Source organism: Colobus angolensis, unplaced genomic scaffold (assembly GCF_000951035.1).
Source record: "Colobus angolensis palliatus isolate OR3802 unplaced genomic scaffold, Cang.pa_1.0 Scaffold6, whole genome shotgun sequence".
In the NCBI taxonomy this organism is placed as follows: domain Eukaryota; kingdom Metazoa; phylum Chordata; class Mammalia; order Primates; family Cercopithecidae; genus Colobus; species Colobus angolensis.
This window is the reverse complement of record NW_012119598.1, coordinates 6495836-6507241: the sequence shown is the minus strand read 5'-3', so window position 1 is coordinate 6507241 and position 11406 is coordinate 6495836. Positions and strand designations below refer to the sequence as shown.

The window sequence follows — 11406 nt, the reverse complement described above, 5'->3', positions numbered from 1 at the left end:
GTGTGCGCGCGCGTGTGTGAGTGTGTGTGTGTGTGCTCGTGCGGGGGGCCGGGCTGCGTGCTCACGCGCTGCAGGCTGCGCCCAGAGCTCAGCTGTTGGGTTGGAGAAAAAGAGGGTAGGCAAGCGCAGGGGGCGGGCGGCCGAGGAGGGCTTTCGAATTAATCGAGCTAGCTTAGCTGTTTTTCCCTCTCCCGCTCCTTTAAACCCCCCTGCGTCGTAGAGAGAGGGCTGAATTCTCTGTGGTGCTGATGGAGGAGGGGGAGCAGGTTGAAACAATCGAGTGGGCGCGCCAGGACTCCCCAGCTCCTGGCGGGGAAGGGAGGGGGAGCCCCTGTTCTGCACAGGGAGGGGGCGGGGTTGGGGGGCCCCCGGAACGAGGAAGAGGCAGGGGTGACCGTTAGAACAGGAAAGTGGTCACCCCCGGGAGGCAAAATTTCATTCAGATCGCACATTAATTGGAGATATCTGATTAATTCCAGCTTCTGATGACTATAAATGGCGATTCTCTACCAAGGTGTCTATATTAAAAAAAAAAAAAATCATTCCGTGTCATCCCCCACGTCAGGCCTGCTCGTGGGCGTGAGGCTGTACTTCCTCCGCCCCCTCCTAATGGAGTGAACCATTCCCAGCTCTCCCCCCCCAAGCCTCTCTCTCTCTCTCTCTCTCTCTCTCTTTCTGTCTCTTCCTCGCTCCCTCTCTTTCTCTCCTCCCTCTGCCTTCCCCGTGCATAAAGTCTCTGTCGCTCCCGGAACTTGTTGGCAATGCCTATTTTTCGGCTTTCCCCCGCGTTCTCTAAACTAACTATTTAAAGGTCTGCGGTCGCAAATGGTTTGACTAAACGTAGGATGGGACTTAAGTTGAACGGCAGATATATTTCACTGATCCTCGCGGTGCAAATAGGTAAGTGGCCGCTCAGCCCGGCTGGAGGTTGGAGGCGGGAGGCAGCCTGCCCCGGCCCGAAGCGCGGAGGGGGACTGGCGGGCCCGCGGCTGCCCCAGGGTGCGGAGAAGCCGGCAAACCCCCGAGGGTGGGGGCATCAGTTCCTGGGGACTAGCGCGTCCCAGATCGGTTTTTCCTAAAGCTATATATTCCAAATGTTCGCCAGGAAATATGTACGGCCGGACGTTTTCTGGACAGGGTTTTTTTCCCCCTTTTTCCAAAACACACATCCATTATTGTTTCCCTTTCTGGGTTTAGACCAGGTTTGGTGCGCTCTGGGGCAATGTACTGGCTCCTGCGATACTGCAAGATATTATTTTGAAGAGTCTAAAGGTGAATGCAGGAACAAAATGGCTAGGCAGCCAGGACTGGAAAGTTTATGTGCAGAAAGCAAAGATATTCCAGGGCTCAGACTGCTGCATTTAGAACTTTGTCATTCTCCCGCCCCTCCTCCCCCCTATATCCTAGCTGCAGTGTTTGCACGGGCACCGCAGACCCTGCTGGTGGGCAAACCGAGAGTGATAGGGAACTCCAGACCATATGTTTTAATATGCTTACCATTGAAGAGGATGAATTCAGCCAAATTTACGTAGATGTACTTTTCTAGGCACATTTGTCTGCTACTTTACACATTGGTGTCTGTATTATATATATAGGAAAGGGTTAAGAAGTATTTGGAATATGTCATGTCGGGTGTTTGTTATTTTTGTTTGTTTGGGGTTGGTTGTGGAAGGATTTATTTACTCCCCATTTTATGTTAAGGAATGATGAGTCGTAGTTACGCTGTCAAGGGTCTTTTAAAGTTCACATTTTTACCATCCAGAATGAAGAAAAGATATACAAGAGGGCACTAGAAAACCCCCTTCTTTGACATGAGGTTAGAACATTAATTAATGTGGCCTAAAAGTGAAAGTGAAGCAGGTTATTAATAGAATGGACAACAAGGGGGAAAAAAAGAAACTCCTGAAACGGAATTGTTGCCTCCTATCAGTTCAGGCTGTGGCATTCTTTGCAGACAAATCCTTGCAGTATTGGGGGGAGGGGTGCTTTAGGTAATTGGTTTGGGACAAGAAAGGAGAATGCATAACATGTTTTTTCCATAAGAAATGTGAAGGAAAACAAGGTTTGGAGTTCTCTAGACATTAAAATGGATTCTTTACAGTGAGGTTTTATGCAACTGACATGATTTTGAGTATCTGATCTTCTTTTGCAGAAACATTATAAGGATTTTAGAGTGTGTGAATGTAGGATATTGGTGTTTTCCTTTAATTCTAAAAAACGACAATGCTTTAAATCTGGTTGTTTTGAATCTTTGACATTAGTGAAAATTGCTGCTATAAATAATATTTCTAATGGCAGTAAATTTCTTAAATGTTGGAAATAAGTGAATGTGGCATTTTGCAATAAACCTTTGAATCTTTAGAGAGCAGGAGACAGGGTTGTTTTTGAGACAGAAATTTTAATCGGACTAGATTTGGGACTCTGTTTTCCCGGTAGGAAATAACCTTACTTTGAGAGGTTTGGAGGGAAAAAAAAAAAAAAAAAAAAGAAGACGGTGGTCGTGCCTGAGGGACGCGTTTTGAACACATTAACCTCGGTCTAAAAATGACTATTTGTTGGCTGTGGAATTGAAATTGAGCGTATTTGTTCCCGAATGTCTGCCCTTTCCTGCAACAGAACCTCGGTCTTTATTAATTCATGGCTGGGAGCTGTCCCAAATCATTGACATTTGGCAAGAAAAGTGGGGACTGGGGGGGGCGGGGAGGTAGAAGAGAGTGGTGAACACGAAAGAAGACTCAGCAGGAGGAAATTCGGAATGAATGAGATGTCGAACGAATGAATGAACGGATGGAAACCGCACAAGAAAGGGACGGCAGAGAGGACAGGGAAGGAGCCAGGGTCACCCGCCAGAGCCTCGCCTAAGCGGGGTTCAGGAAGGACAGCGAGGGACACACGGGCTGCGACCTGCTGGGACGCGTGCGCCTGCAAAACCCGTCCCGCGCGCAGCCTCCCGGCCTCCCAGAGAAGGCTAGAGTCCAAGGAGTCACAGTTTTAAAAGACAGAAATGTTCACGACTTCTTATTTTACACACGCACACACTCACACATGCGCGGTGTGCAGGGTCTTCTACAGCAGCTCCTGGGAAGATAACGTGACAAGAGAGCTCCCGCCCCCGGCGAGCCCCAATTCCCCTTAAAAAATGTCAGTGCATTTTAGGGGCTCCTTTCGCCATTGAGTTTTGGGGGTGTAGGCAGGGGGTGAGGAGAGACGTGGACGGAGAGATTGGACTTTATTTTATTTCGTTTCTTGGCTTCAAAGCTGTATTTGTGACATGCGTTATAGAGGAAGATGTGTGGAGTGTATTTCCACTTTGAACGAGTTCTGTTAGAACAAAGATTCGTTTATTCTTAAGATTTTATGTCAGTGTTCGATTTGTTAGTATTGTAGTCGCAAGGGTACTGAATTTTCGCTGTAAGGTGAACCCGGAGGTTTAAGAAGGTTTACGTATCTGCCCCAGGGGAGGTCGAAGTTAACCTTGGTCCCTTCCCCGGCGCTTCCCGTTCCGGATTAAAAAGCGCAAGGCCCGCCTCGCTCTTCCTGCAGCTATTTGCAAATGGTACGCTCTCGGAAGCTGCTGCGGGTTCGGTCACCTTCCTCTTCGGCGTTTGGCCCGGCGCTCGGGGACAGGGGCCCGCGTGGGGGACCGGGAGAGTGAGGTATCTGGTCCTCCCGGGACACATTCACGCACAAACGCAGCCGCCAGAACGCTGCTGAGCACCAGGCCGGAGCCCAGGGTCGTGGGCGCCAGTGCGGATTTCGATTCTGAGATTCACCCTTTCTTCCCCGCCCTAAAGCTGTGTTTCCCTGGAGCCCTCCCCGCGCCCGTGCTGCTTTGGGCCGCTAGGCACTCAGCCTCCAGCCGGGTTCGTCGGCCTCGGTGGAAAGAGATGGCCACAGCCGCGCGACCGCAGCCTAGTGCCTGTCTCTCCAGTGCCGCGCCTCGGGGTTTGGCCGCCCAGGGGCCAGGGGCTTGGGGCTTGGACCTTCGTACGGCCTGTGTTTCCTCCTCCTCCTCCTCCTCCCGCTGCTCAGCTTTTATCCCTGCCCGCTCTCTGCAGGGAGTCCTGAGCTGGGTCCAGGAGCCCCGGGCCGCGGCGAGCTCACTTTCAGCAGCCTGGCTGGGACCTGGAGAAGAACAGCCTCTCCCCGCTGCTGTCCGGAGTGGAGGCTGGCTTTTTGGCGGGCGGGTGGATTGTTAAGGGTGTCTGGGGAGCTGAGTGACTGACAGAGGAGGAGGAGAGAAGGAGGCCCGAGGTTCGTGGATCTGGCCTTTGCGGAGGTGACCCGGGCAGACTCATCCGTGACCCCGCCCGGCCTCTGGCCTTGTCCGCTCCAGACCACTCATCACCCGCGCCAGGTCTCAGGACGCCTAGGTTGCCCTCTTTCCAGTGGGGCGGGAAAGGGTGCATCCCAGGGTCTTACTCGGAATACAGAGTCCACGGTAGGCAATCGGTTTTATAATGAAACAATCCATTTCGGTGACTGCTGGTGGCTTCCAGGGACTAGATTTGTTCATTCATTCAGCAGCGTTTGCTGAGCGCCCACCAAGGACAGAGCTCCAAGCCTGAGGCTTATTCGCGTGATGTGGCGTTGGGTTCAGCTGCGTGACCCCACGCCCTGCCGTCTCCCCACCCCGTTCTCGCCCCCGCACGCTGCAGCCGAGACCCCTTCTGTCACCTCAAAATGGAAGGTCGCATTGTGAGAGCTGTGACAGGGCTTGCTGGGGAAGTGTTGGGAGACGAAGGAGGCAGTGAGGAGAAAGAGAAATAAAAGAGATGAGGGAGGTGAGAAGAGGGGGCGATGGAAACAGAAAAAGATATGGAGCGAGATGCGGGAGGGAGCTGGAGGAAAGGAATGGACTCACCTACCTCCCACCCACCCACACCTGCTCACACACTGACGATCTGCACTAGTCGCAGCGTTAGCCGCAGGTGGGGCATTCCTGGGTCAAGTATTTCATTCACCTTTAACACTGGCGCGCCCCAAGGCTGGGTACTGGGAGAGGCCGCCGGATGCAACGAGGCCGCGCGGAGCCTGGGTCGCACAGGGAAGGGCAGTGGGGCGGCAGGGCGGGGTCGTGGCGCTGCTGACCGGTGTTCCCTCCTCCCTGCAGCGTATCTGGTGCAGGCCGTGAGAGCAGCGGGCAAGTGCGATGCGGTCTTCAAGGGCTTTTCGGACTGTTTGCTCAAGCTGGGCGACAGCATGGCCAACTACCCGCAGGGCCTGGACGACAAGACGAACATCAAGACCGTGTGCACGTAAGTGTCCTTTCTGGCCGCCTGGACTTCGGTTTTGAGGGAGCTACTGAGGTCGGAGAGTGCCGAGCCTCCCCGCCTGCGCTCAGCGTTCAGCGCCAGCGCGAATCCGAATCTGCTCCCTCTTGCCTTCTGGCTCCAACCCCCAGGCCTAGGACCAGGCCCCCGGGTTAGAACCTGCACTTTCCAAGGGGATCCCACAGCCCAGGGTGGGATATAGAGGAGGATCCTTCAATATAGACCAAGTCCCAGCTCTACGCGGCCTCACAGGCTTGCACAGAGGTGCGCATGCTCAACGTGCTGGGACCCAGGGCAAGGGGCATGAAGAGTTGCTACCAGTTCTTGATGCTGCAAGATCTCTCTGCCTCGTAGCAATCTTTATCATTCTTTTCTCTTGCGTGAACGAGCGAGCCAGGTATTCTCTGAAAAACAGTTAGTTTGGGTCTGAGGATTGTTTGGGGGTAATACTACATTTGTCTGATGGGAAAGTCACTCGTCTCATCTGTCCATTTCTGGTGACATAACACCCCTGTAATAGACATCAAGGAAATGCCGGCACAGGCAAGGAGACACGAGTCTCCCTTCCTGTTTCTAGCAGACAGGCTGAAACACCGTCTTATCGTGTGCCAGTGACTTTACCCAAAAAGAGCAAGTCCAGTGGTAGTCCAGTGATAGTCGCTGTTGAGTTTACAGCAGATTCCGAGGTTTGGAATAGCCGCTCTCCTTGTTTCCCTTGCCCCCTTGCACATCTGCACGGTGTCCCGGGACCTGGACAGCTTTAAAGGTAAAGAGAGATGGGTAGGAGTTCATAGCCAGGCCCAGTGGTGTTTTCTCAGAGCTTGGCTGGAAAGCACTGCTCCCGCTAGCAATAAGGTAACCAGTAGAGCACTACTGCAGTGGACCTGCAGCAATTTAGCTGCTGCAGACCTTAGAAAACACCCCTATCCTCAGCAACACACACTGTTTTATTTTGCAAAAAACAGCTGTGTTCCCCCACCCCCACAATAACGCTTCCAATACAGCCAAGGCAGGTTGTGCCCCTTATTCCCTGAGGTTAGAGTGACCATTTTCTATGGCATCATTTGTATACTGTGAAGGCTCTCCTGTCTCCCCAACTGGGGCAAAGGGGACGGGTGGAAGGAGGGATGTTTGTTTAGGTTTTGATAACTTAAATAAGTGTCAATTTTGCTACTCTATTTCCTAAATGCCCCAGTGCCTACTAGGAGCCACAGAGGCTAAGTGGCTAGTGCTTTCCTATCATGAAAGGAACAAAGGCATTTAATTAGAAAAGTCTCGTGATGGATAAGAATGTATCTATAAGGATAAGAAAAGGTTGTATATAGAGCAGCTCCCAAATCCTCTCTCATTTGTTGGAACTTATTTATTCCAAGCTGTTTTAATTTTAAGCAGAACTTTTGTCTTGGAAAACAGGAAAGTGAGAACTCCTCCCTGAGGTCACAGGCCACGGCTAGGTCCCGGCCCTACTCAGTTGGGGGAGCTGGTTGCTCAACACGGAGCTGAAGCCCACCTCTGCCCAGCCCCAGGGACCTTCTCTACCAGGTCCCTCAGGACTCTGCCCCCATCTGAGCATGCATAAAGAAAAGAGCAATTTAGGCATCCTTTAGCAGGGGTGATTCCACAGACTCTCTGCAGGAAAGCTGTCCTCCCTGGGCCTCCTAATGTCCAAATATTGCTGTTTGTTACAAGGTGAGAAACCTGGAAGCCCCGTGTCCCTCCAGTACTCATAAATTAACACAGTGCCTGCCTTCAATGTGCTTACCGTCCAGGCCAGCCAGCAGAAGGGAAAGAGAGGAGAAAATACAACCAAATTGTGTGGAGGGCAGGCACCGGTAACCTGGTGCTCAAGGCTCGGGGGAGGTGGGGACCAGCCCGGAGTTACAGAGAGGCACAGATCCACCCAACTCTGAAAGGAGACAGCGCCCCAGGAATCGATCACGGGTTGGGATTATATTTAGTCTCAGGATCTATTTTGGGTTTTCAGAAGAAAGGGGGACAATCAAAAGGGACAGGTTGGATGAAGGTTGTGGGGGCGGGTCTAGGAGCTGAGTCTGGGAGGAGGAAGTGGTTGAGTTAGGCGCCAGTCTCCGGGAACTGACCGCCAGAGGAGGACAGAATGTGGGGGGGTCCTCGAGGGTTGGCAGCGGTGGGCACCACGCCCTCCCCGCAGTTCCGGCCTTGGGAGCTGGCGCTACACCCTGAAAACTGTGGGGAGGAAGCCCCATGGGGCCCAAGCCCACGGAAAAGACTGGAGAGGGAGAAAGAGGAGGGATCCAACGCGCAGGCCGGGGGCACTGGGATTTGCAAGAGCGGATGAAGGCTACGAAGCCGGCCCCAGGTGCTTGGCCACTAACACTCACCGACCCGGGGGAGAAGAGAGGCAGGCAGGAGTCTCCAGGCCGAATCTGAGCCGGGGACTGTGGAGAGCAAGGAGGATCGAGGCAGGCTGGGGGAAGGAGGAAGAGGAAGTGGGGAACAGAAGAGAGGAAAGGAGACGGAATGGAAAAAGAAAGAAAGGGAAAATAAGGAGAATGGAAAACAAAAGGCAGAGGTAGTGGGTGGAGGGAAAGAATGAGGGCGAAGGCGAGAGTACCGCGGCGTGGAGAAGGAGGGAGACAGAAGGGGCTAGGGGGAGGAGAATGTAAGAAGCCCCGAGGGGAGGGCCCTGCTCAGAGCTAGTAACCCGTCTTGCAAGCTAAGAGGCATTAATGGGCGGCAGCTTGCGAGGCTTAGCACTGTTTTCCTAGCTTTCCCCGAGGAGGGCGAGCAATCTGTTTGCGGAGGCCGAGGTGCCAGCGCGCCGCAGCGGGTGCACGACCCGGCTCCCGGCTGCCGAGTCCTCTCCTGGCATCTGGAAGGGAAAACCAGGCAGGAGGGGGCGTCCCCCACCCCCGCTTTAGACAGCCGCTTCTGGCGTAGGCGGAGGTCCCACGAGTCCAGACCTTGCGCAGCCCAGGCGCCAGGGAGGTGAAGAGAAGGTAGGGAGGGGACACCCTGGGAAGTTTGCGGGGCCGCGAGCGGGGAGGCGCAGGGGTGCAGGCCGGGGGTCCTCCCGGAGCCCCAAGTGAACCTGCTTCTTCTGTTTTATTCTGTTCCTCACCAGATACTGGGAGGATTTCCACAGCTGCACGGTCACAGCCCTTACGGATTGCCAGGAAGGGGCGAAAGATATGTGGGATAAACTGAGAAAAGAATCCAAAAACCTCAACATCCAAGGCAGCTTATTCGAACTCTGCGGCAGCGGCAACGGGGCGGCGGGGTCTCTGCTCCCGGCGTTCCCCGTGCTCCTGGTGTCTCTCTCGGCAGCTTTAGCGACCTGGCTTTCCTTCTGAGCGTGGGGCCAGCTCCCCCCACGCGCCCACCCACACTCACTCCATGCTCCCGGAAATCGACAGGAAGATCCATTCGTTCTTTGGAGACGTTGTGATTCTCTGTGATGCTGAAAACACTCATATAGGTTTGTGGGAAATCCTGATTCTCTTTTTTATTTCGTTTGATTTCTTGTGTTTTATTTGCCAAATGTTACCAATCAGTGAGCAAGCAAGCACAGCCAAAATCGGACCTCAGCTTTAGTCCGTCTTCACACACAAATAAGAAAACGGCAAACCCACCCCATTTTTAAATTTTATTATTATTAAATTTTTTTTTGTTTGGCAAAAGAATCTCAGGAACGGCCCTGGGCCACCTACTATATTAATCATGCTAGTAACATGAAAAATGATGGGCTCCTCCTAATAGGAAGGCGAGGAGAGGAGAAGGCCAGGGGAATGAATTCAAGAGAGATGTCCACGGATGAAGCATACGGTGAATAATTCACGCTCACGTCGTTCTTCCACAGTATCTTGTTTTGATCATTTCCACTGCACATTTCTCCTCAAGAAAAGCGAAAGGACGGACTGTTGGCTTTGTGTTTGGAGGATAGGAGGGAGAGAGGGAAGGGGCTGAGGAAATCTCTGGGGTAAGAGTAAAGGCTTCCAGAAGACATGCTGCTATGGTCACTGAGGGGTTAGCTTTATCTGCTGTTGTTGATGCATCCGTCCAAGTTCACTGCCTTTAATTTTCCCTCCTCCCTCTTGTTTTAGCTGTTACACACACAGTAATACCTGAATATCCAACGGTATAGATCACAAGGGGGGGACGTTAAATGTTAATCTAAAATATAGCTAAAAAAAAGATTTTGACATAAAAGAGCCTTGATTTTAAAAAAAAAAAAAGAGAGATGTAATTTAAAAAGTTTATTATAAATTAAATTCAGCAAAAAAAAGATTTGCTACAAAGTATAGAGAAGTATAAAATAAAAGTTATTGTTTGAAATGGGGGTGTCGTTTATTTCCTACCCCAACCTGCTTTCTTGGCCCAGTTCTCAGGGTACCTGAAGGGACACAGGATGCCAGTGACAAGCTCACCTCTTCAGGAAGCCGCTGGAAACCTGCCACCTTCAAGCAGACCCTCCTCATTTAAGCCACTTGACCACTTCCCCAAAACCCTGCTTCCTTAAAAAAGAGAAAATGAAAGTTGTTTTTAAATTAATTAATTACAAAGCAGAGATTCGTTCTATTTGAAGTTTACAGGAATTGGGCTTGCTCGCACAGGCAGACAATGCCAGTGGCCGGCCGGCTGCCCCCGCCTCAGGCGGGTCGGAGCCCTAACCACCATCTTTGCAGGCCTGGCCCTAACCACGATTCGCCTCTTCCTCTGCGGTGGCCAGAGGCAGCTTGCGAAGGAACCGCCATTAAGGGCTCCAGCAGAGGGGCCGAGAGGCTGTGTTCCCTGGCAGGGATCAGGTGAATCCTTTCATAATTAATAAGATAGCTCAGCTGAAATGGCGAGGAGACGGGCCCTATTGATCTGGCAGTAGGGCTGCTTCCACCTCTCCTATTTATAGGCCCCGCATGGCCTTACGGAGAAGTAAACATTTCGGAGTAAACAGGGGCAGAGGCGACCCGGGTCCGGGGGCTGTAGGCCTGGAGTAGGCGGGGGGAGAAAGAGCTGCATGTAGGTCTCTGGGTTCAGAGAAATCGAAATCGAAATCTGATTTCTTGGAGAAGGTGGCTGTGGGAGGAAGCTGCGGGGGCCCCGGGGGTGGGAGGAAGGGAGGAGAATAGAGGGAGACCGAGGGGGCTGCGGCAGGTTCCCGCACGGAGAAGCCCGCCGTCCGCTGCGGGGAGGGTGCGCCCGGGCTCTGAAATGCAATGTGTAAACAATCGCTAGTGTAACAGTTCATAAATCAAACCCAGTGGGTCGCAGCCCAATCTGCATTCCCCCCACCGATTGAATTCCAGCAACACATGCGTCCCTGCGCCCGGAGCGCTGGAAGCTGCAACGATTCTTAATGGCAGCATATATTACGGCCGCGCGCTCACGCACGCGCCGCTCGGGGCCTCTCTGGGGAATCGTTTCGCCCGCTCACTCCCACCCAGTCCCCTCCTCGGTCGATCCCGGGTTCTCAGTCAAAACCAAAGCAGAACCGCGCTACCTGCACGGGGTGGTCACCCACCAGCAAACGCTCGGGGTTTTGGAAAATAGTTGCATTTTGTTGGTTTCCTTTCAATGGTTATTTTCGGTCTGCGTATAAATAGGATGATTCTAACTTGAGTTCAACCCCTGGAATTCAAATTAGAATGTCGGTGCTTATCTTAAATACGAATCTATGTAATGAGGGGGAGGAGAACCAGGATAAAGAGGGAGGGTCTTCTCCATTTTTGCCATCATAGCACGCCGCTTCCTATCACTATCTTTTCCTCTGCATATTGGGGGCAAACAAGTGCTCACAACCAAGCCCATTGCTTGTCAAAATAAAAGGCAGGCGCCCTTCTGCTCCGACTGTGGGGAGAAGGGAGACCCCCACGACCCGCAGAGGACGCCCCTCCCCTAGCAGCGCGGGCTTCCCACTCAGAAAGCAATCTCCTGGAAGATCTAGGAAGAGGCAGGCTGAGGGCGGGGCAGAAGGGGCGAGGGGGCGGGGACTGGGAGCGCGGGCTCTTTTGCTCTCCTAACAGGGTTCTTCTCTAGGAACCCCTGGCTCCTACTGCGGTTCCGACTGCTTCCCAGGCGGGGCCGCGCTAGAGGAAGGGCGCCCTCTCCCCTCTCTCAGCCCCTCCACGCGCTTCCAAGCCCCCACGCCACGGAGTCC

The 11406-nt window shown here is 53.0% G+C and overlaps 1 protein-coding gene across 3 annotated transcripts; it reads left to right on the top strand.

The window, feature by feature from the left end:
* The first annotated feature begins 10 nt into the window (after positions 1–10).
* NRN1 (neuritin 1) lies at positions 11–9587 on the top strand. 3 transcript variants are annotated; one of them, XM_011962643.1, is made up of 4 exons: positions 11–115; positions 812–900; positions 5114–5258; positions 8377–9587. In XM_011962643.1, the coding sequence occupies exons 2-4, from the start codon at positions 846–848 to the stop codon at positions 8603–8605; spliced, it is 429 nt and encodes a 142-aa protein (XP_011818033.1). In that variant the 5' UTR covers positions 11–115; positions 812–845; the 3' UTR covers positions 8606–9587. The 3 variants fall into 3 exon arrangements, with proteins under 3 accessions (XP_011818033.1, XP_011818032.1, XP_011818031.1); XM_011962641.1 differs by lacking the exons at positions 11–115; positions 812–900 and adding exons at positions 3283–3915; positions 4337–4441; XM_011962642.1 differs by lacking the exon at positions 11–115 and having other exon boundaries at positions 202–900.
* Positions 9588–11406: the final 1819 nt, after the last annotated feature.